At 45.2% G+C, this 21,410-nt stretch overlaps 1 protein-coding gene across 6 annotated transcripts in view; it reads left to right on the top strand.

Moving 5' to 3' along the window:
- Positions 1 to 21,410, top strand: part of ttll7 (tubulin tyrosine ligase-like family, member 7) — a 237,876-nt gene that overhangs the window by 141,164 nt on the left and 75,302 nt on the right. For all 6 annotated transcript variants that reach the window (XR_010019956.1, XM_063064775.1, XM_063064772.1 and 3 more), the window contains 3 exons: positions 2,127 to 2,295; positions 16,915 to 17,040; positions 17,597 to 17,880. Coding sequence is in view for 5 of the 6 variants with exons in the window: in XM_063064775.1 (XP_062920845.1) it covers positions 2,127 to 2,295; positions 16,915 to 17,040; positions 17,597 to 17,880 (579 nt within the window). In the remaining variant the exon portion in view is untranslated. The remainder of the gene's footprint in view (positions 1 to 2,126; positions 2,296 to 16,914; positions 17,041 to 17,596; positions 17,881 to 21,410) is intronic.

The following is a 21,410-nucleotide window of genomic DNA, read 5'->3' as shown; positions in this document are numbered from 1 at the left end:
GAGGCCAAGTCCATGGGTATATTTAAAACGGAAGTTGATAGATTCCAGATTGGTTGGGGCATCAAGGGATATGGTGAGAGGGCAGGTGTATGGGGTTGAATGGGATCTGGTATCAGCCATGATGAAATAGCGGAGTGGACTCGATGGGCTGAATTACCAAATTCTGTTCCTATTTCATATAGTTTTATATATATATAGAAAATAGGTGCAGGAGTAGGCCATTCGGCCCTTCGAGCCTGCACCGCCATTTATTATGATCATGGCTGATCATCCAACTCAGAACCCCGCCCCAGCCTTCCCTCCATACCCCCTGACCCCCGTAGCCACAAGGGACAAGGGCCATATCTAACTCCCTCTTAAATATAGCCAATGAACTGGTCTCAACTGTTTCCTGTGGCAGAGAATTCCACAGATTCACCACTCTCTGTGTGAAGAAGTTTTTCCTAATCTCGGTCCTAAAAGGCTTCCCCTCTATCCTCAAACTGTGGCCCCTCGTTCTGGACTTCCCCAACATCGGGAACAATCTTCCTGCATCTAGCCTGTCCAATCCCTTTAGGATCTTATACGTTTCAATCAGATCCCCCCTCAATCTTCTAAATTCCAACGAATTTATGGAGTTTGAGGTCATATTAGGATTTAGGGACAGGGATGTGAGGAGTTAGATGTCAGATTAAGGTTTAGGGACGGGGATGTGAGGAATGAGAGGTCAGATTTGGGTTTAGGGACAGGGATGGGGAAGAATTAGAGGTCAGATTAGTGTTTAGGGACAGGGATGTGGGGGGAGTTAGAGATTAGATTTGGGTTTAGGGACAGGGATATCGTAGATTCAGAGGTCAGATTTGGGTTTAGGGACAGGGATGTGGAGGAGTTAGAGATCATATTAGTGTTTAGGGACGGGATGTGAGGAATGAAAGGTCTGATTAGTGTTTGGGAACGGGGATGTGGGAGTTAGAAGTCAGATTAGGGTTTAGGGACAGGGATGTGAGGAGTTAGATTAGTGTTTTGGGTTGAGGGAATTAGAGTAAAGGCCGGAGTCTAAGCATCCACCTCATGTTTGAAGGCCAGTGACGTGGACGTGGCCAGGTGTCTGGTGGGCAGACCAGTGAGGATCAGGAGGGCCCCCTCGGTACATGAGTTGGCAAGACCAGAGGTTGAGGTTTAGTTTCCGGGGTTTGAGGACCGTGTATGTGTACGGCTCAGGGAAGAACAGAGATTGTTTTTCTGTTGTTTTGTTGCTTGTTGTGTTCTTTGCTGTTCGGCTGAACATTGTGGGCCTCATTGTGGGCCTCACTTGCAGTCTGCCTCCAGCACATCCTTGGGTTGTGTTGGTTGTTAATGCAAATGATGCATTTCCCTGTATGTTTTGATGTACGTGTAATAAATAAGTGAATCTGAATCTGAATCTGAAAAGGAGATAGTGTAGGTAGACAAATAAGGTTCAGGTGTTTTTGGAGAGGCTCTTTGTCTATTTATTTATTTCAGGGTACGGTGCGGGATAGGCCCTATTGGCTCTTCAAGCCATGCTGCTAGCAGCCCTTGTTTAGCCCCGGCCTAATTACAAGACTTCCATGGTCAACCCCGACAAACAGGTCTCCTCAGCTTTGTAATCATGGGACAATTTACAATGACCAATTAACCTGCAGGCTGCCACGGTAGTGTAGTGGTTAGCGCGATGCTGTTGCAGCTCGGGGCATTGGAGTTCGTGGTTCAATTCCAGCGGCGTTCTGTAAGGATTCTCTGTATGTCCTCCCTGCTGAAGGTGTGGGTTTTCTCCGTCTCCCACAGTCCGAAGGCAATGCCGGGTACATTGTTCTGTGATTAGGTGTGGGTTGTGGGTTTGATGGGGCAGCTTGGCTGGAAAGGGCCAACTTTGCACTGTATCATCAAATATTCAGTAACCGAAACGTCTCTGGACTGTGGAGGAAACTGGAGCACCTGGGGGAAACCCATACCTTCCGCAGGGAGGATTGCAAACTTCCGGGAGACTCCACGATTCAACTCCGAACACCGATGCCCGAAGCTGTAATAGTGTTGTGCTAACCAATGCGTTACTCTGATCCCAGACCGAGGAGAAGATGGCGGGCTCTGTAGGCAATGGCTGACCATTGTTCTTGTGTGCTCTGCAGCCACTGTTCTCAATGCCTGAGACCATAGAGCCCACCTCACGAAAGCACAAGGATGAGAGCAGCTCCAGCGGCAATAGCAGCTGCTCCTCCGACTCCGAGAATGGGGGCCTGGCAGAGAAGAAGGTCGGAGACTATGGATTGGAAAGGAAGTTCAACTTAGAGCGATTCAGTAAGTTTCCCTGTGTGTTATCACCGCAATGTTGCTTAAATAAACATCAGTCGTGCAATAAGTTACGATCGACCTATATACCCTTATGTCACTGCTGCCCCTATTTGCTAAAAGATCCTCTCAGTATTACCTTTAGTCTTGATGAAGGGTCTTGGTCTGAAACATCATCTCTTCATTGCTCTCCATAGGTGCTGATCAACCTGCTGAGTTCCTCCGGCATTTTGTGTGTGCATGTTATCTTTAGAGAATGGGGTTGAAAAAATCAGCCCTTATTGAATGATGGGGCAGACTTGATGGGCCGAATGGTCTAATTTTGCTCCAATATCCTTTATTCCTATGGAGGTCAGCATATGCCCAGGCAGTATCGGCTTGTTTTGGAGGCTCCCTCACAGTCTGGGAAGCAAGAGGTCTAAACCAACAGAATGAGAATCAGGTTTATTATCACTGACCTACTGCATGTTGTGAAACTGAGACATATGTTGTGAAATCTCGGTACGGTGCAGCACGTCAGAAGTAATACAAGTTGCAATTATATGTATAAATGAGTAGTGAGGTCGTGTTTATGGTCTGTTCAGAAATCTCCTTGCTGGTAGTAATGAGAAGAGGCGGTGAATAGATGGTGAATCCCCAAACTTTGCCGAGTGTCCTGAGCAGCTGCAACACTTAGCGATGGGAACTGTAAGGCATCTGACCGCAAGTCCCTATAAAGGATTGTGAGGGCTGCTGAGAGGATCATTGGGGTCTCTCTTCCACCTTTCAGAGATATTTATCAGAAGTGTTGCATACACAGGACCATTAGCATTGTTGAGGATCCCACCCATCCATCCAACAATCTCTTTGACCCCTTACCATGAGGCAGGAGGTGCCGTAGCATTAAGACCAGGACTGTTAGAATGGGAAATCGCTTCTTCCCTCAAGGCCGTGAAACTACTGAACTCTTTGCCACCTCCTGGGTCTCATCATGTATGAAGCGCCAGTAGTGTTATACTGTTTACTTTTTAACATGCATCACAAATGCATTTTATTATTTGTTACTTTACTAGTGATATTATTACTTTAATAAGACACTGCCCAGAAGAAGGCAATGGCAAACCACTTCTATAGAAAAATTTGCCAAGAACTATCATGGTCATGGAAAGACCATGTTTGCCTATGTCATATGATACGGCTCATGAAGAATGAATGAATGAATATTACTTTATGTGTTGTGTGTGAGTTTTATATCCTGTGTTCTGCACCTTGGTCCGGAGGAACGTTGTTTTGTTTGGGGGTATACATGTGTATGGTTGAATGACAATCAACGGAACTTGACCTTGAATAATAAGAAGAAAGGAGAATCAATCTTCAGAACTGCTCGTTACCAATGTTCCCTCTAAGGTGTGTGCATGCACAAAATCTTTTGCTGTTAGTACACGGAGGAATTTAAACTGCACACAAAAGGTTGTCACCCTCTACCTTGTTGGCATGTTAAGTATATTTCATGATCGTATGCAATCGAATTTCCTTTTCCGGTTTCTGATGCGGATTGTGTTGGCAATGTGGAATTTGTGATGATTTGTCTGCAGATTTTAGAACTGGCTTACTTATATTAATTATATTTTATTGAAGAAATTATTGATTCACTATGTCGAATTCCATAGAAGCAAAGGTGTGAAGCACAGAAGAAGAGCTAGTTTATTTAAAATGGAATGGCTTATTATCCTTAGAAGAGCTTTAGGTTTACTTCCACTTAAACATCCAGTGTGCACATGTTGTTGTCACTGGGCAAAGAAATTGCACAGCACAGGAATTTTGTGCCGTGATCATTACAAATTAAAGAGAACATTGCTCGTGACCTCTAGCACCCGATAAGATTGAAGATCTGCTCAGTGTACCGCCTGACTTGACCATTTCTCTGGCCTTTCACTTAGACCATAGGACATAGGAGAATGACACCATTCAGCCCATTATGAGAGACGTAGAGTCATACAGCATGGACACAGGCCATTTGGCCCAACTGGTTTATTCTGACCAAGATGCCCATCTGAGGTCGTCCTATTTGCCTGCACTGCATTTTGGCGGTATCTCTCTGAACCTTTCCTAACTACGCACCAGTCCAAGTACCTTATACATGTCTTCCTTAACCACCCTCTCTGGCAGCTCATTTCATCCTCTGCATGAAGAGGTATCTCCTCAGGTCCCCTTTAAACCTTTCCTCTCTCACTTTAAACCATTGCTCTCTAATGTTTGATTTCTTTTCGGACCGTGATAACCCTTAGTGACCCTAATGACAGGCTCCTGCCTTGGTACCATAACCCTCACCACATTCTGTGCAATGCTTCCTCCTCCATCTCGGCCTGGTATTTCTAGCTACCTTTCATTATCTTCCCCAGGGGCCTTTCTCCCAGGTTCCTGTTGGTGTCATGGTGAAGTGATGGGGAGAATCCCATGGAAGTTCATCTTGGCTTGGATGCAAAGGCTGGGGATTATTCCAATGTGAATTGAACTCTTGAGTCTCAGATATTCTGTGGGTTTTGGCTCAAGATTTGCGTCACATTCCCCTAATTTCTGTAACTCTTTCACAGGTTTTCCTACTTTGATTTGGGCAGGATTCCAGAGGAATGGCATGGAAAAGGCTGCAACCTGGACATTGCAGATTCCAACCACAAGCCATATTCCTGATGGAGGGTTTTTGGAATTGGAGTTGGCTTAGTTTTGTCACTTGTAGCAAGGTGCAGTAACACAAGAGATTCTGCAGATGCTGGAAATCCAGAGCAACACACACTTTTGGGCTGAGACGGGTTTCAGTTTGAAACATCAACTGTTTATTTCTCTCCATAGATGCTGCCTGGCCTTCTGAGTTCCTCCAGCATTTTGAGTGTGTTGCTGAAATCACAGTGAAAAGCTTTGATTCTTCATACTGATCAATATATTACACTGTGCATTGTGGTAGATCTATAGCAAAATTTAGAGTATAGTGTTACAGTTGCAGAGAAAGTGCAGTGCAGGCAGACAATAATCTCCCTCCTGGCAGTTATTCCTTGCAAGTGGCAGAAGTGTTACACCTGCTCCCTCACCATGGACCAACATGTCAGAATGGGAATGGTGATTGGAATTAAAATGTCTGGTCGCTAGGGAATCCCACTTTTTGCAGATGGACCAGAGGTGTCCGACAAAGCAGTCACTCAACCTACGTCAGGTCTCACCAATATAGAGGAGACCTTATCAGGAGCACCAGATACAGTGAGTGACCCCGGAAGATTCGCAAGTGAAGTCTTGCCTCACCTGGGAGGACTGTTGGGGCCCTGAATGGAGGGATCCAGATATAATCAACCAAATATCTCCCCTCTTCCCAGGAGGTAAATGTTAATATAAAAAATACTTCCCAATAATTGCAGATGTTGGGATTGGTTCATTATTCACATATGCACTGAGAAACCAACAGTGGGCGAGCTGTGTTGCCTCAGTTGTTGCTCAGACCAGGCCCTTATTCATGCCTCAGTGTCGCCTGTAGTGGCTTCTGGAGCCAGTTGTGTGCTGCTGGACCCTCCTGGTGCTGCCCTCCGGAGTTTGCTCGGTGGAAGACAAGTTGCATTGTATTTGTCTGTGGCTGCACTAGCACCGAGTGAAGACCTGCTGCAGAATTGTTCTTATAGAAACCTGGCTCCAGGACAACATTCATGCACCATCAGTCTACAGGCCATGATACTCGGGGACTTAGGCTATATTATTATTGGCCATATGCTGACTGTTTAATGCCCTCCATAGGTCTGCCTGATTTGCTGAGTTCCTCCAGTCTTCTGTGTATGTTGTTGTTTGTCAGTCTTTGTCTAGGTATAGTTTTTCGTAAACTTCTATTGTATTCCTTTTTTTTCCCCTGTAAATGCCCACAGGGAAAAAAAAATCTCAGGTAGTACTTGGTAACATTCAAAGATTCAAAGTACATTTATTATCAAAGTATGTATGTAGTATACAACCCTGAGATTCGATTTCCCACAGACAGCCCTGAAGTAAAGAAAACCATGAAACCCATTGAAAGAGAAACACCAAACCCGCCAACGTGCAAAAAAAAGAACAAAAAATTGCAAATGGCAAAAATCAAGCGAAAAACACAAAATATAAAACGCCAACCATAGAGTCAATGATACTGTCCAGGAATGTGCAGCTTCACTCAGTTCAGTCCAATCAAAGCGATGTGTTGTTCGCTGACCGCAGGCCGCAGAGCTGCACCACCCCAATCAACCTCGCAAGAAAACTGCAACCAGAAACTATAAACTCATCGTAATATGAACCACAGAGTCCGGTATTATACGTACTTTGATAATAAATTTACTTTGAATTTAGAACTTATAACGGAATACTTGCATACAGAATTAACTTGTGTGCTTATTTTCCCAGAGTTTTGCAGTTTCTGGCCCTGCACTATAGCAGAGAACAGGAGGTTCTGAGGCTTAGAACAGTTAGAGGAGGTGACGAGGGATGAACACATTCTCAGTTTCAGGAGAGAAAAGAGAACGCTGTGAGAGACAAGTTAAGCCATGGGATAGAACATAGGTCCATATTCATGAGACCTTCTCAGACTTAGTGAAGAGTCTGCCATTCCAGTCCACTGAAATATGCCTGCAAGATTCTTTATATTTTATGTTGAAGATATATAATTTGATAGTAAATAAATATTAAAAACTCTATGCGTTTTCAGAAATCTTTTATGAAATTTTAGTTACATAACTTACATCATTGCATAATTTGGCACTGGGATGTGCGGTGACACTTGCAGGCTGCATCATAGGATGTGTCAGTTGTTAACACAAGTGACACGTTTCGTTCTATGTTTCGATGTACATGTGACAGTGTTGGTGTGTGGCCAAGTGGTTAAGGCGTTCGTCTAGTGATTCAAAGGTCGCTAGTTTGAGCCTTGGCTGAGGCAGTGTGTTGTGTCCTTGAGCAAGGCACTTAACCACACATTGCTCTGTGACGACACTGGTGCCAAGCTGGATGGGTCCTAATGCCCTTCCCTTGGACAACATCGGTGTCGTGGAGAGGGGAGACTTGCAGCATGGGCAACTGCCGGTCTTCCATACAACCTTGCCCAGGCCTGTGCCCTGGAAACCTTCCAAAGCGCAAATCCATGGACTCATGAGACTAACGGATGCCTATAAAGAACATGTGATAAATAAATCTGAATATGAATCTAACTCCCTCAATATTGAATACCAATTGGTTCATTATTGTCATGCGCACCAAAATACAGTGTAAAGCTTCTATTGGTATGCCATGCAGAAAGGTCATTCCATACTTAAGTACATGAAGGCAGTAATATAAGACAGAATATTTTATTTTATTTATTTAGAGAGGTACTGAAGAACAGGCCCTTCTGGCCCAACAAGCTGCACTGCCCAGAAATGCACCTATTTAACCCTAGCCTCGTCACAGGACTGTTTACAATTTAACCAATTTCCCCCGGGATCAATAAAGTATGACTATGACTATGACTGACTATTTACAATGACCAATTGATTTGGTAACTAGTACTTCCTGGAACGTGGCAAGAAACTGGAAGACCCAGAGATAACTCATGTGGTCATGCCCTACAGGAGACCATAAGATATCGCAGCAGAATTAGGCCATTTGGCCCATCGAGTCTGCTTCACCACTTTATCATGGCTGATCCATTTACCCTCTCAGGCCCAGTCTCCTGCCTTCTCTCCGTATCACTTTATGCCCTGACCAATCAAGAATCTATCAACTGGATACCAGCAGAGTTCCACAGGGGGTCGGTGTTGGGACCGCTGCTTTTTACGATGTATGTCAGTGATTTGGACTATAGGATTAATGGATTTGTGGCTAAATTTGCCAATGATACAAAGATAGGTGGAGGAGCGGGTAGTGTTGAGGAAACAGAGAGCCTGCAGAGAGACTTAGATAGTTTAGGGGAATGGGCAAAGAAGTGGCAAATGAAATACAATGTTGGAAAGTGTATGGTCATGCACTTTGGTGGAAGAAATAAACAGGCAGACTATTATTTAGATGGGGAGAGAATTCAAAATGCAGAGATGCAAAGGGATTTGGGAGTCCTTCTGCAGGATACCCTAAAGGTTAACCTCCAAGTTGAGTTCGTGGTGCAAAAGGTGAATGCAATGTTGGCATTCGTTTCTAGAGGTACAGAATATAAGAGCAGGGATGTGATGTTGAGGCTCTATAAGGCACCTGTGAGACCACACTTGAAGTATTGTGTGCAGTTTTGGGCTCCTAATTTTAGAAAGGATATACTGACATTGGAGAGGATTCAGAGAAGATTCACGAGAATGATTCCAGGAATGGAAGGGTTACAGTATGAGGATTGTCTGGCAGCTCATGGGCTGTATTCCCTGGAGTTCAGAAGAATGAGGGGGGATCTCATAGAAACATTACAACTGTTAAGAGGCCTGAACAGATTAGATATGGCAAAGTTATTTCCCATGGTAGGGAGTCCAGGACAAGAGGGCAGGGCTTCAGTATTGAAGGATGTCCATTTAGAACAGAGATGCGGAGAAATTAATTTAGTCAGAGGGTGGTAAATCTGTGGAATTTGTTGCCACGAGGGGCTGTGGAGGCCAAGTCATTGGGTGCATTTAAGGCAGAGATAGATAGGTTCTTTATTAGCCAGGACATCAAAGGGTATGGGGAGAAGACAGGGAAGAGTGGATGACTGGAAGAATTGGATCAGCCCATGACTGAATGGCGGAGCAGACTCGATTTGCCGAATGGCCTACTTCTGCTCCTTTATCTTATGGTTTTACAGTTTAACCTCTGCCTTAAATTTCTCTGAAGACCTGGCCTCTACAGATGCCTGAGGCAATGAACTCCACAGATTTACCGCTCTCTGGCCAAAGAAATTCTTCCTCATCTCTATTCTAAAAGGACACCCCTCTATTCTGAGGCTATGTCCTCTGGTCCTAGACTCTCCCATCACAGGTCATCCCTCATTCTTCTGAATTCCAGTGAGTAAAGACCCAAAGCCATCAAACGTTCTTCAATGACAGGCCTTTCAATTCCGGAATCATTTTTGTGAACCTCTTCTGAACCCTCTCCAATGTCAGCACATCCTTTCTGAGATAAGGGTCCCAAAACTGCTCACAATACTCCAACTGAAGCCTCACCAGTGCTTTATAAAACCTCAACATTACATCCTTGCTTTTATATTCTAGTCCACTTGAAATGAATGCTAACATTGCATTTGCCTTCCTTAGCACCAACTCAACCCACAAATTAACCTTTAGGGAATCCTGCACATGGACTCCCAAGTCCCTTTGTAACTCAGATTTTTGTATTTTCTTTGCATTTGGAAAATAGTTCTTCTACACTGCTCAACATTGTATTCTATCTGCCATTTCTTTGCCCATTCTCCTAGTATGTCTACGTCCTTCTGTAGCCTCTCTACTTCCTCAAACCGACCTGTCTCTCCACCTACCCTCGTATCATCTGCAAACAGGACGCTGGAATTGAACTTAAAACTCGGCCGCCCCAAGCTGTAACAGTGCCGCGCTAACCACAATGCTGCCATGGCTCCATACAGTGTTACCGTTACAGAGAAAGTGCAGTGCAGGGAGACAAGTAAGGTGTGAGGTACAAGATGCAGCCGAATGAGAGATCAAGAGTTTATCTTTATTGAACAAGAGGTCTGTTCCAGAGATGTATAACAGTAGAGTAGATGCTGTCCTCCATTCTGGTGGTACAAGTTTTCAGTCTGTTGTATCTTCTGTCCAGTGGGAGGTGGTAGAAGAGAGAATGTTTGGAGTGGGTGTGTGGCTGATCACACGTGGCCTCCTCTACATTGGTGAGACTTGACGTAGAGTGGGGGACTGCTTTGTCAAGTACCTTTGCTCCTAACACGGAAAGCTGGATTTCCCGGTGGCCAGCCAATTCAATTCCAATCCCCAACGCATATTCCATCGAGATAGCCCCCAACCTGATGGCATGAACATCGATATGCACCCCCCCCACCACTTCTCCTCATCTGCCTATCATGTCTCCTCCTCCTTCCCTTTTCTCATGGTCCACTCTCTTCTATCTTCTCCAGCCCTTTGCCTTTTCCACCTATCACCTCCCAACTGTGTACTTCATCCGCCACTCCAGCCCATCTGCCTTCGCCTGTCACCATCTGTCTTGTACTCCTTTCCCTCACCCCAACTTTTTATTCTGGCTTCTTCCCCCTTCCTCTCCCGTTTGGATGAAGGGTCTCGGCCCAAAATGTTGACTGTTTGTTCATTTCCACAGATGCTGCCTGACCTGCTGAGTTCCGTCAGCATTTTGTATGTGTTGCTCTTTGATTTTGTTGCCTGCTGTATTGAGGCAGTGGGCAGTGTCCATGGAGGGGATGCTGGTTTCCGTGATGGATCAGGCTATGTCCACAACTCTCTGTAATTTCTTGCGTTCCAAGAATCTCATGGTACCATATGCCTGTGCGTTCTTGTGTTCATTGACGTTAGCGGGGAGTGAGTGCTGTTGAGAGGAGAGCAGGAAAAGACAAAATGTTGCATCTGTGGAGGCAAATGGACAGTTAATATTTCAGGCTGAGGGCCTTTCCCTGAAGTTCTTACTGCTTTAAGAGCTTAAATAGATGGTACCAAATGGTTTGGAGCTGGGGAAGGGATTTCCAAATCAAAGTCTTTGGACTTTGTTGTACAATTTGTGTAAAGGGGTTTCGTCTTTTACTGTGTAGGCTAATTAAAATGGCTTCTTTGTTATGTTATACTTGGGAATGCTTCTTTGTTATGTTAAACACTGAGAAAGTTTTTGCGCTAGTAGCTTGTTTTGGGTTAGGCGGTGATAAGAAGATGTTACGAACCAATTGGGACTGGGAGACCGCTTTGCTGAACATCTACGCTCTGTCCGCCAGAGAAAGCAGGATCTCCCAGTGGCCACACATTTTAATTCCACATCCCATTCCCATTCTGACATGTCTATCCACGGCCTCCTCTACTGTAAAGATGAAGCCACACTCAGGTTGGAGGAACAACACCTTATATTCCGTCTGGGTAGCCTCCAACCTGATGGCATGAACATTGACTTCTCTAACTTCCGCTAGGCCCCACCTCCCCCTCGTACCCCAGCTGTTACTCATTTTTATGCACACATTCTTTCTCTCACTCTCCTTTTTCTCCCTCTGTCCCTCTGAATATACCTCTTGCCCATCCTCTGGGTCACCCCCCCCCGTCTTTCTTCCCGGACCTCCTGTCCCATGATCCTCTCGTATCCCCTTTTGCCTATCACCTGTCCAGCTCTCGGCTCTATCCCTCCCCCTCCTGTCTTCTCCTATCATTTTGGATCTCCCCCTCCCCCTCCAGCTTTCAAATCCCTTACTCACTCTTCCTTCAGTTAGTCCTGACGAAGGGTCTCGGCCTGAAACGTCGACTGCGCCTCTTCCTATAGATGCTGCTTGGCCTGCTGCGTTCACCAGCAACTTTGATGTATGTTGCTTGAATTTCCAGCATCTGCAGAATTCCTGTTGTTTGCGAACCAATTGGGATAGTTGTTATGATTTTGGTGTATCTAGAAGATTTGTGTGTGCGGGGTTTTGGAGGGAGAAGGCATGAGAGAGAGACAGAGAATGGACCAGGTGCTGTGAATCCGCTAACGGGGGTCGGACCCCGTGAGGAGGGGAGATGGAGACGGACTCGTGTGGAGCGTCTGGTCGACCACTGTTGTTGGTCCCAGGTGGCCGGTCGAGGTGGTCTGAGGGGTCGTAGGGTGAAGAATAAGGGTCCTGAGCTCCAACTGTTTGTGCATGAACAGATTGAACTTTGATAAGTATGGCGCCTTTTTATTTTCCTTTTATATTTTATTCTCTATTAATTATATAGTTCCAGTAATATCTATAAACTGTAAATCATTTAATGGTATCTGGTGTATTGTCTGTTATTTGGGTGGGGTGGGGTACATCACACAGCATCCACACAAACTAATTACCCAGTTCGCCAGGGCCGAGGGCTGTTTCCCTAGACGACAGTGAGCCGAGCAACCCTGAGGGTGGCCAGGGGGGCTACATTTGTCTGTCAAACCCTGGGCCCAGGTCGGTGAGATTTTATACCCCTCTTGCTTTCTCTGGAGCATCAGAGGCTGTGAGGAGACCTGATGGAACTTTATCTAATTATGAGGGACATAGATAGTGTAGACAGTCAGAATTCCTCCCTGCCCCCCCCCCCCAGAGTAGCAATGTCTAAGGCTAAGGTAAGAAGGGGAAGGTTTAAAGGAGATATGCGGGACGTTTTAATAATGCAGGGTGGTGGGTATCGGGAATGTGCTGTCAGTGGTGGTGGTGGGGGCAGGTATATTGGTGGTGGTGTTTATTTATTTATTTGTGGAGATACAGTGAGGGACAGGCCCCTCCTGTCCTTCGAGCTGCACTGCCCAGCAATATCCTGATTTAATCCCAGTCTAAGCACAGGACAATTTACACTGACCAAACAACCTACTAACCAGTATGCCTTTGGAAAGTGAAAGGAAATCGGAGCTCCCGGGGGAAACCCATGTGGTCATGGGGGAGAACATACAAACTCCTTACAGGCAGTGGTGGGAATTGAACCTGAGTCACCTGTACCACTATGCTACCATTCCGTCCTAAAAAGGATGTCAGATAGACACATGAATATACGGGGAATGGAGGGATATGGCTCAGCTGCAGGCATAAGAATAATACAGGCCATGCTAACCACTGTGCCTGCCTAGCTGGTCTCAATTTCCTGAGATTTTCCCAATCCTTCCAAGGCTCACCCCTCCACGTACCTATCCAAGTGCTTCTTAACGCAAACATGAGGAAATCTGCAGATGCTGGAATTTCAAGCAACGCACATCAAAGTTGCTGGTGAACGCAGCAGGCCAGGAAGCATCTCTAGGAAGAGGTACAGTCGACGTTTTGGGCCGAGACCCTTCGAAGGTCTGTACCTCTTCCTAGAGATGCTGCCTGGCCTGCTGTGTTCACCAGCAACTTTTATGTGTGTTGTACTCCTAGATCCTTCTGTTCTATTACTCTCCCTAGTCCTACAATGCTTTGCCTTTACAAAGTGCATCATCTTACATTTACCTGGAGTGAAATCCATTTACTACTCCTTGGCCCGTTTCCCCAACCGATCCAGATCCTCCTGTACACCACCTTCTTCACTGTCAACAACGCCTCCACGTTTCATGTCATCTGCAAACTTGTTGGTTAAGCCTTTGTGCCTTCACATTCAAGTATACTGTGTAAATAACCAACAATCCCTACTGACTATGGCCACCCTCTGCTTCCTAACTCTGAGGCAGTTTTGAATCCGCCTAACTAGCTCTCTCCGAATTCCTTGGGACCTAACCTTTCAGACCAGCTTATCATGGAGGACCTTGAGAGCTTGGATGCAACATCCATTTCCCTAGCCTCACCTACCCTTTTGGTTACTTCTTTGAGGACCTCTGTTGGTGGGTGATAACCATGGATGTTCCGCCCAAGCCATCTATATGATATGCAAGCCAAGGCAGTAGGATATGGAGAGCAAGCTGTTGCCCATCACCAGGCTTCTTCTCTCCATGCAGCTGATGACTCCAGAGGAACGGCAGAGACTGATACAGTTTGACACCAGTGGCATCACAGGAGTTACCAGTCACCGTTGAACTCAACTTAGGCCTGCCTTAGCGACTCCAGTTCAGGGTTTTTCCTTGAGGTTTACTCCTGAAGCCTTCCCCATGGGTGGGTTGAGCAACAAGGCAGCAGAGATTTGAGATCAGAGTTTTCCTTCTCTTAGATGAGCTGCCAGCCACAGCTGACGAGCCCCATCTGCCTGATGTGACTGGTTTTAAGGCGCCAGTAATCCACCTTTGCCCCTTTTTCTGTCAGTAGAAATGTTTCTGCTGGGCTTAGTAACGTGAAGGACAGGAGCTGGATTTGGTTGTCAGAGGCTATTTGAGACACACATCATTGGGAGCATTTAATACATAGTGGGAGCTTATCACCACCAGTACCCCCAGCTATGACAAACTTAAGGAACCAGTTACCCCTGAAAATGTCTAATTTAACTTGGCACAGATATATTGTACCCACTCCTGTACTAGGCAGTTGATGTATCTTCGTTCACACCACCTTCATGACAAGGTAAATAGTTTGATTTTTGTTTGGGGTGGGGAGGGTTTTGGATAGTTTAACTTGTGTCATGTTCAAAGTGTGCAACATCACATTTTTGGCTGAGTACAGATTTGAGTCTTTTTTGCACCCATTTGCACTCCGTGACTGGATTAAATTTCAGATTTGCTGGCATCTGCTCCAGGTTGGGATTAGGTTAGAGAAAAATTGTGCTTGAGTCGCGTGGTTACTAGAAAGAGATTACAGTGAATATTCCACAAATATTTTCAGAAAGTTCCTTTTGACACATCACCCTCTATGCACTGTGGGTTTTGCAAGGGGTGTCTGGGATCAAGTGGTGGACAGTTGGCTGTGGAGGCCAAGTCATTGGGTATATTTAAAGTGGAGGTAGATATGATCTTGATTAATCAGTGTCTCGAAGGTTATGGGATGAAGTAATCCATGCCCAGCTAAATAAAATACTAGATCCTTGCCAAGCTTATCAGTAACCATTTGGATGAGAGACTAAAGTCCAAGGATACTTAGTTGGATACCTGCAAAGTCTTGAGGAAAATTCATTGGAAGTATCCAAGAACAATTGTAACTTAAATATAAACTAGAAAAGACCTAACAATAACACATAAGAACCTGAAGTGAAAAATTACATTATAATTAATAAAGTGCAGACAATACAAACAAACACAATAGCAAAAACTCATCCCTCAGAAAACTCTGCTGATGACCAGAGAATGTGACCAAAGGTAAGAGGAGAGTTTGAAAGGGGAAATTAATCAGCCATGTTTGAATGGCGGAGCAGACTTGATGGGATGGATGGCCTAAATCTGTTCCTATATCTTAGGGAAATATTTATGAAAAAACTTCAGTCAGCCTTCCCTGGGAATCTCTTTGGGAAATCTTCCTTCCCGTATGGAATTTTCCCAGCAAGAAGCGACCATCATATAGGCTTTGATGGCACAGTCATCGATAGCACCAACTTGCAGGTGGTATCAGCAGCTCCGCTGGGGTCCAGCAAATGTGCTTCTGAATCTGCCTCCACTCATGGCTTCCACTGCCGAGCTTTGAGCAGGGCTTTCAACAGATACACAAGAACAATTGTAACTTAAATATTGTAACAGTGGAGAGCGCTATGACTGTTGCATCACAGCCTGGTATAGAGATTCCCAGCAGACAGGATCGCAAGAGGCTGCATAGGATTGTAACTCAGTCAGCTTCATCCTCTCCACTATCAAGGCACCATCCGTCATTAGTACTCTATCCATCCACGACATGCCCTCTTCTCAATACTACCATCTAGGAGGTGGTTCAGAAGCCTGAAGACTCACACTCAATGATTCAGAAACAGCTTCTTCCCCTCTGCCATCGGATTTCTTAATGGACAATGAACCCATGAACACTAGCTCAACGTTCCCCTTCTGCACTCTCTGTCAATCTAACTTGATGTAACTTTTATGTCTTTAACTGTACTGCTGTCACAAAACCAACAAATTTCAAAACATAAAGGCAAGCGGATGGGCAGGAGGAGAAGATGGCGGCGCACCTGCGTGTGAAAAATGATGTCGTATCTGTTAAATAGGGGCCGTGGACAATTCTGATTTGATGGAGAATGGATATGAAAGCACAGAGGAACATCTGGAGAAATTTCTGAAACGCTCGTTCGCTGCTGTCGTTACTGCGTGGTCTGGAATCTTTCGGAGGGTAGGCCTCAAAATCCCCGACCTTGCCTGCTGTTGGGGACTGAGAAGGAGGTCGAATCGCTCAGACAAAGATGGCGCTCAGTACTCGGTGTCGGAGAGCTGATCAGAGTTCGAAGTTTTCGGATGACTCAGAGTTGGATTGTGGTCGGCATGGCAGGGAGAGTTTTCCTTCCTTCTCCCGTCTGCGTGAGATGTGGGACATTTGAGAGACTTTGAACTTTACTGTGCTCATGGACTTCTTCATCATGTTATGGTATTGTTGCACTGTTTGTAACTATATGTTATAATTATGTGATTTTGTCAGTTTTTTCAGTCTTGGTCTGTCCTGTGTTTTGTGATATCACACCGGAGGAAATAATGTATCATTTCTTAATGCATGCATTACTAAATGACAATAAAAGAGGACTATGTGTCTTCATAATCTAAGCGATTCTGCAGCTGTGTGAAATCTTGAGCAACATACACAAAATGCTGGGGAACTCAGTAAGACTTCTCTCTCTCGATGGTGAGTGCGAGTCTGTTGGTCCTCAGTTGGGGGGCTCGGAGAAGTGACGTGGAAGATGGTAACATCGAAACATGGTCTTCTTTCCCGTTGTTGCAGGAGCGATATCTCTCTCTCCCTCTCTATTGAGAGAGAGCCTGTCTGAGATGTTGAAGTGTTAGGATGACCAGTAGTTTTTGAAGGACTCTAGTTCATGGTCTCTTTGGGGACTTCGCTACTGTAAGAATTTCAGGTTACATATTGTATCCATTCTCTGAAAATAAATTGAACCATTTGTATTGCTGAAATTTCACGACGCAAGTTAGCGATAATAAGCTTGATTCTGAATTGTCCGGCTTGTGTTTGTTGGTTTGCAGGGGAGAACGGAGTGACCACACGAGAGGACCCACAAGTCTGGGCTGAGGGCAAACAGCAGCAGAACAGTGGAAGTGAACCAGAGGAGAAAGCCCAAATCCATCGTGTTCAACATTGGTGCCAGCGAAGTGAGTAAACTCACCTGCTACAGAGAGGATAGAAGGGGCAGAATCCAAATGAGGTTTAGTGTCTGCAATGCTGAGGACGTTATGTTAAAACTTTATAAGGCATTGGTCAGATGTCACTTTCAGTATTGTGTGTAGATTTGTGCCTCTTATCTAAGAAAGAGGCCAAGTCATTGTGTATATTTAAAGTGGTGGTTGATAGGTTCCTGATTAGTCAGGGTGACAAAGGTTGCAGGGGGTAATCAGGAGAATGAGAGGGTTAATAAATCAGCCATGATGAGGTAGTGGAGCAGACTCGATGGGCTGAATGGCATCATCCTGCTCCTATGTCTTACTGTATAGTCTTTTAAAAGATGTTACTGTACCTGCCTCAGCCATTTCTCCTGGCAGATCATTTCATATACTGATGAACCCCTGGGTGAAATATTTACTCCTCTTAACGTACAAGTGGTCTTATAAGAGTGAGGTAGAAGCTGTCCTTGGGGTTGGATTCTAGAAGCGAGGCAGGCAAAAAGGAAGGTGTTTTAATGTTGTATTCTCTGTTGGGGTCTGTTCTCAGGTAGGGCGCAGAGGAATCCACTGGCATTGAGGAAAAAACCATCCCCTTCAATGTCACCAACTGCATCCGTGCCAATTCGACGTTCTACCTCCTGCCCTCGTTCCATCGCGTCTCTGGCAACGCAACCGCAACCACCAGCAGCAGAGCCACGAACGGCCTCCGGCAAGCCCGTGATGCCCCTGTCCAGACTGGCCTCAGGCGTTCGGTCGCAGTCTTTGAACCGCAGCGCCGTCACCCAGCAAATCCCGCACAGTACCAGCCTGGGAACCATCCACTCTGCGCCGGTAAGCACTGGAGACACCCGATGACCTCAGCTCAGCAGAGCGCTGCTGACTTCTGCTAACTTTCCACTTCTCTCTCTGGAGCAAAGGAGGCTGAGGGGTGACCTGACAGAGGTGTGCAAGATGATAGGAGGTCTAGATCGAATGGACGGGCAGAGACATTTCCCTTGGGTGGAAGTAGCTTATATGATTTGCTGCATGGTAGTGTAGTAGATTAGTGCAGTGCTGTTACAGTGTTCAATTCCCACTGCTGTCTCTAAGGAGTTTGTATGTTCTCCCTGTAACCGCGTGGATTTCCTCCAGCTATTCCAGTTTCCTCCCACATTCAAGAGATGTAGGGGTTAGTAGGTTAATTGGTCACATTGATTTGTTGGGCTGGAAAGGTTTATTACTGTGGTGTATCGCCAAATAAATTAAAAAATGGTGGGGAAGACTGTAAATTTAAGATGACTGGAAGAAAGTGTGGAGGGGGATGTCAGAGGTAAGTCCATTACACAGGGATAGGTGGGTGCGTGGGACATGCTGTCAGGGCTGGTGGTAGATGCAGATACACTGGGGGCATTTAAGAAATTCTTGTGTAGGTACATGGATGATAGAAAAATGGAGCACGAGGTAGGAGGGGTTAGATTGATCTTTGAGTAGGTTAAAAGGCTGGGCTGAAGGGGCTGTACTGTGCTGTAGCACTCTATGTTCACGCCTTGGTAAATAGTTTTATTATCGTCACATGTACTGAGTTACAGTGTAAAGCTTGTTTTCCATATCATCCATACAGATCAATTCATTGAAACGGTGCTTTAAGGTAGGACAAGGTCAAACGATAACAGAGTGCAGAATAAAAAGTCCTCAACAGGCTTTGCAAATTTATTTTTTCATGGAGTTTTATTTTTCAAGTGTTTTATTAATGCAGAGTGAGATTTTCCTGGACTGGGATTCTGCTTGTGGCAGTGAGAAGTGGCCTTGTGGCTTATTGGTAATTTATTGGATTGACAGCCAAAGTATCGGAATCAGAATCAGATTCAGGTTTAACATCACTGGCACCTACAGTTCACCTACCAACACAACCGATCAACCGACAATGCCATAGCCACAGATCTACATACTGTCCTCACTCACATGGAGAAGAGGAATGCTTACGTTAGGATGCCTTCTTGGGCTAGAGTTCAGCATTTAACATCATAATCACCCCCAGGCTCAACGAGAAGTTCAGAGACCTCGGCCTGCACCCCGCCTGTCGGATTGCCAGCAGGTGGTAAGGATGGGCACGCTCAACTCCACCTCCTAACCCTCAACACTGAAGACCCCCAGGGCTGTGTCCTAAGCCCCCTCCTCTACTCCACACACAAATCCAATCTGCTGACCAATTTGCAGATGACATGATATTGATAGGCCTTACTTCCAACAGCAATGAGACATCCTACAGAGAAGTCAATGCCCTGACACAGTGGTGCCAAAAAAAACCTCTTCCTCAATGTAGAAAAAATGAAGGCATTGATCATGGATTACAGGAGGAATGGAGACAGGCTAGCCCCTATTGACACCAATGGGGCTGTAGTTGAGAGGGTGAATAGTTTCAAGTTCCTCGGTATACACATCACTGAGGATCTCACCTGGACTCTACATACCGGCTGTGTGGTGAAAAAAATACAGCAGCGCCTCTTTTACCTCAGATGGCTGAAGAAGTTCGGCATGAGTCCCCAAATCCTCAGGATTTTCTACAGGGGCACAATCGAGAGCATCCTGACTGGCTGTATCATCGCCTGGTACGGGAACTGTATTACTCTCAATCGCAGCGCACTGCAGAGAGTGGTGCGGACAGCCTAGTGCACTTGTGGATGTGAACTTTCCTCTATTCAGGACATTTACAGCAGTAGGAGTGTAAAAAGGGGCCCGAGGGATCATCAGGGACTCCAGTCACCCCAAACACAAACTGTTTCTGCTGATTCCATCTGGCAAATGGTACCACAACATTAAGGCCAGGAGCGACAGGCTACGAGACAGCTTCTTTCACCAGGCCATCCGATTGATCAATATACATTGATCTGATTGCAAATCTGACTGTACATACATGTATACTAAACAATTCTGTATACACACTTAGTGTTTGGTCAATATATTCTCACATTTCCTTCCTTATTGCCTGTACATAGTGATGAAGATACAAAATAAAGATTTTTACTCCCTCATGTGAGATGGATGCAAGAAGTAAAAATTCTCATTATAATTCTAACATGTCATGAAATTTGTTTTGTGGCAGCATGACATTGCAATACTTAATAAAAAATCAATGAATTGCAATAGATATATATAAATATATAACATTAAATTAAGTAGTGCTAAAAGAGAGCACAAAAGGAAAAAAAAAATTAGTGAGGTAGTGTTCATGGGTTCAATGTCCATTCAGAAATCTGATGGCAGAGGGGAAGAAGCTGTTCCTGAATCATTGAGCTTGTGTCCTCAGACTCCTGTACATCCCTGATGATAGCAGTGAGAAGAGGGTGTGTCCCGGGTGCTGAGTCTCCCGTGATAGTCATGGAAGATTTTAACATGCAGGTAGATTGGGAAAATCAGGTTGGTAATGGATGTCTTCCGGGGTACCTAGAGGCGATGCGAGTATCAGCAGTACTCTCAATGGATATGATTAAATATTCTCTTTTCAGCCTGTTATAGCTAAAAAAAAACAACTGCTTCCAAGGTCAGTACAGTCAACAAAGATGTCTTAATGCATTTAAATGAACTATCAATGCTTAAAACTGATGGAAACAACTCTGATTGTGGATGGAGGAAGCATGGCTGCAGATCGGCGTTACAAGTGTGTTTGAGGAAACGGGGTTTTAATCTCCCAATACCGACTATCTCGCTGGCAAACATGAAGTCTCTGGTGAATAAGATCGATGATCTCAGAGCTAGGGTGCTGAATCAGAGGGACATTAGGACAGCGTGTGTCCTTTGTTTCACAGAATCCTGGTTAACCCCTTCCGTACTGGATGCAGCAATTCAGATGCACGGGTTTACTCTACACCGTTAGGATGGATCTATAGAGTCTCTCAAAAGGTGGAGTATGCCTCATGATCAACTCTTCTTGGTCCACAGATATATCAGTGCCGTCTCAATTCTGCTCACCAGACTTAGAATATCTAGCAGTTAAGTGCTGTCCTTTTTACCTACCACGGGAGTTCTCTGGGGTCATTTTGGTAGCAGTATACATTCCACCTCAGGCCAATGTCAGTCAAGCTTTAGATGATCTGAACAATGGGATCAACATGCAGTAAAAAGCGTACCCTTACAGCTTCACCACTGTTTTGGGAGATTTTAACTAGGCCGGTCTGAAAAAGTCACGAAGCAATTACCATCAACAGATCGCTTTCAATACCAGAGGAAACAACACACTGGATCATTACTACACCACCATCAAGAATGCCTACCGTGCTATTCCACACCCTCACTTCGGGAAGTCTGATCACCTGGATGTAGTTCTACTCCCTGAGTATAGACAGAGACTGAAGACTGCAGCACCAGTAGTGAAGACCAAGGAG

This window comes from Mobula hypostoma, chromosome 12, assembly GCF_963921235.1.
Source record: "Mobula hypostoma chromosome 12, sMobHyp1.1, whole genome shotgun sequence".
NCBI lineage: Eukaryota > Metazoa > Chordata > Chondrichthyes > Myliobatiformes > Myliobatidae > Mobula > Mobula hypostoma.
This window is presented reverse-complemented; position numbering and strand designations above follow the sequence as displayed.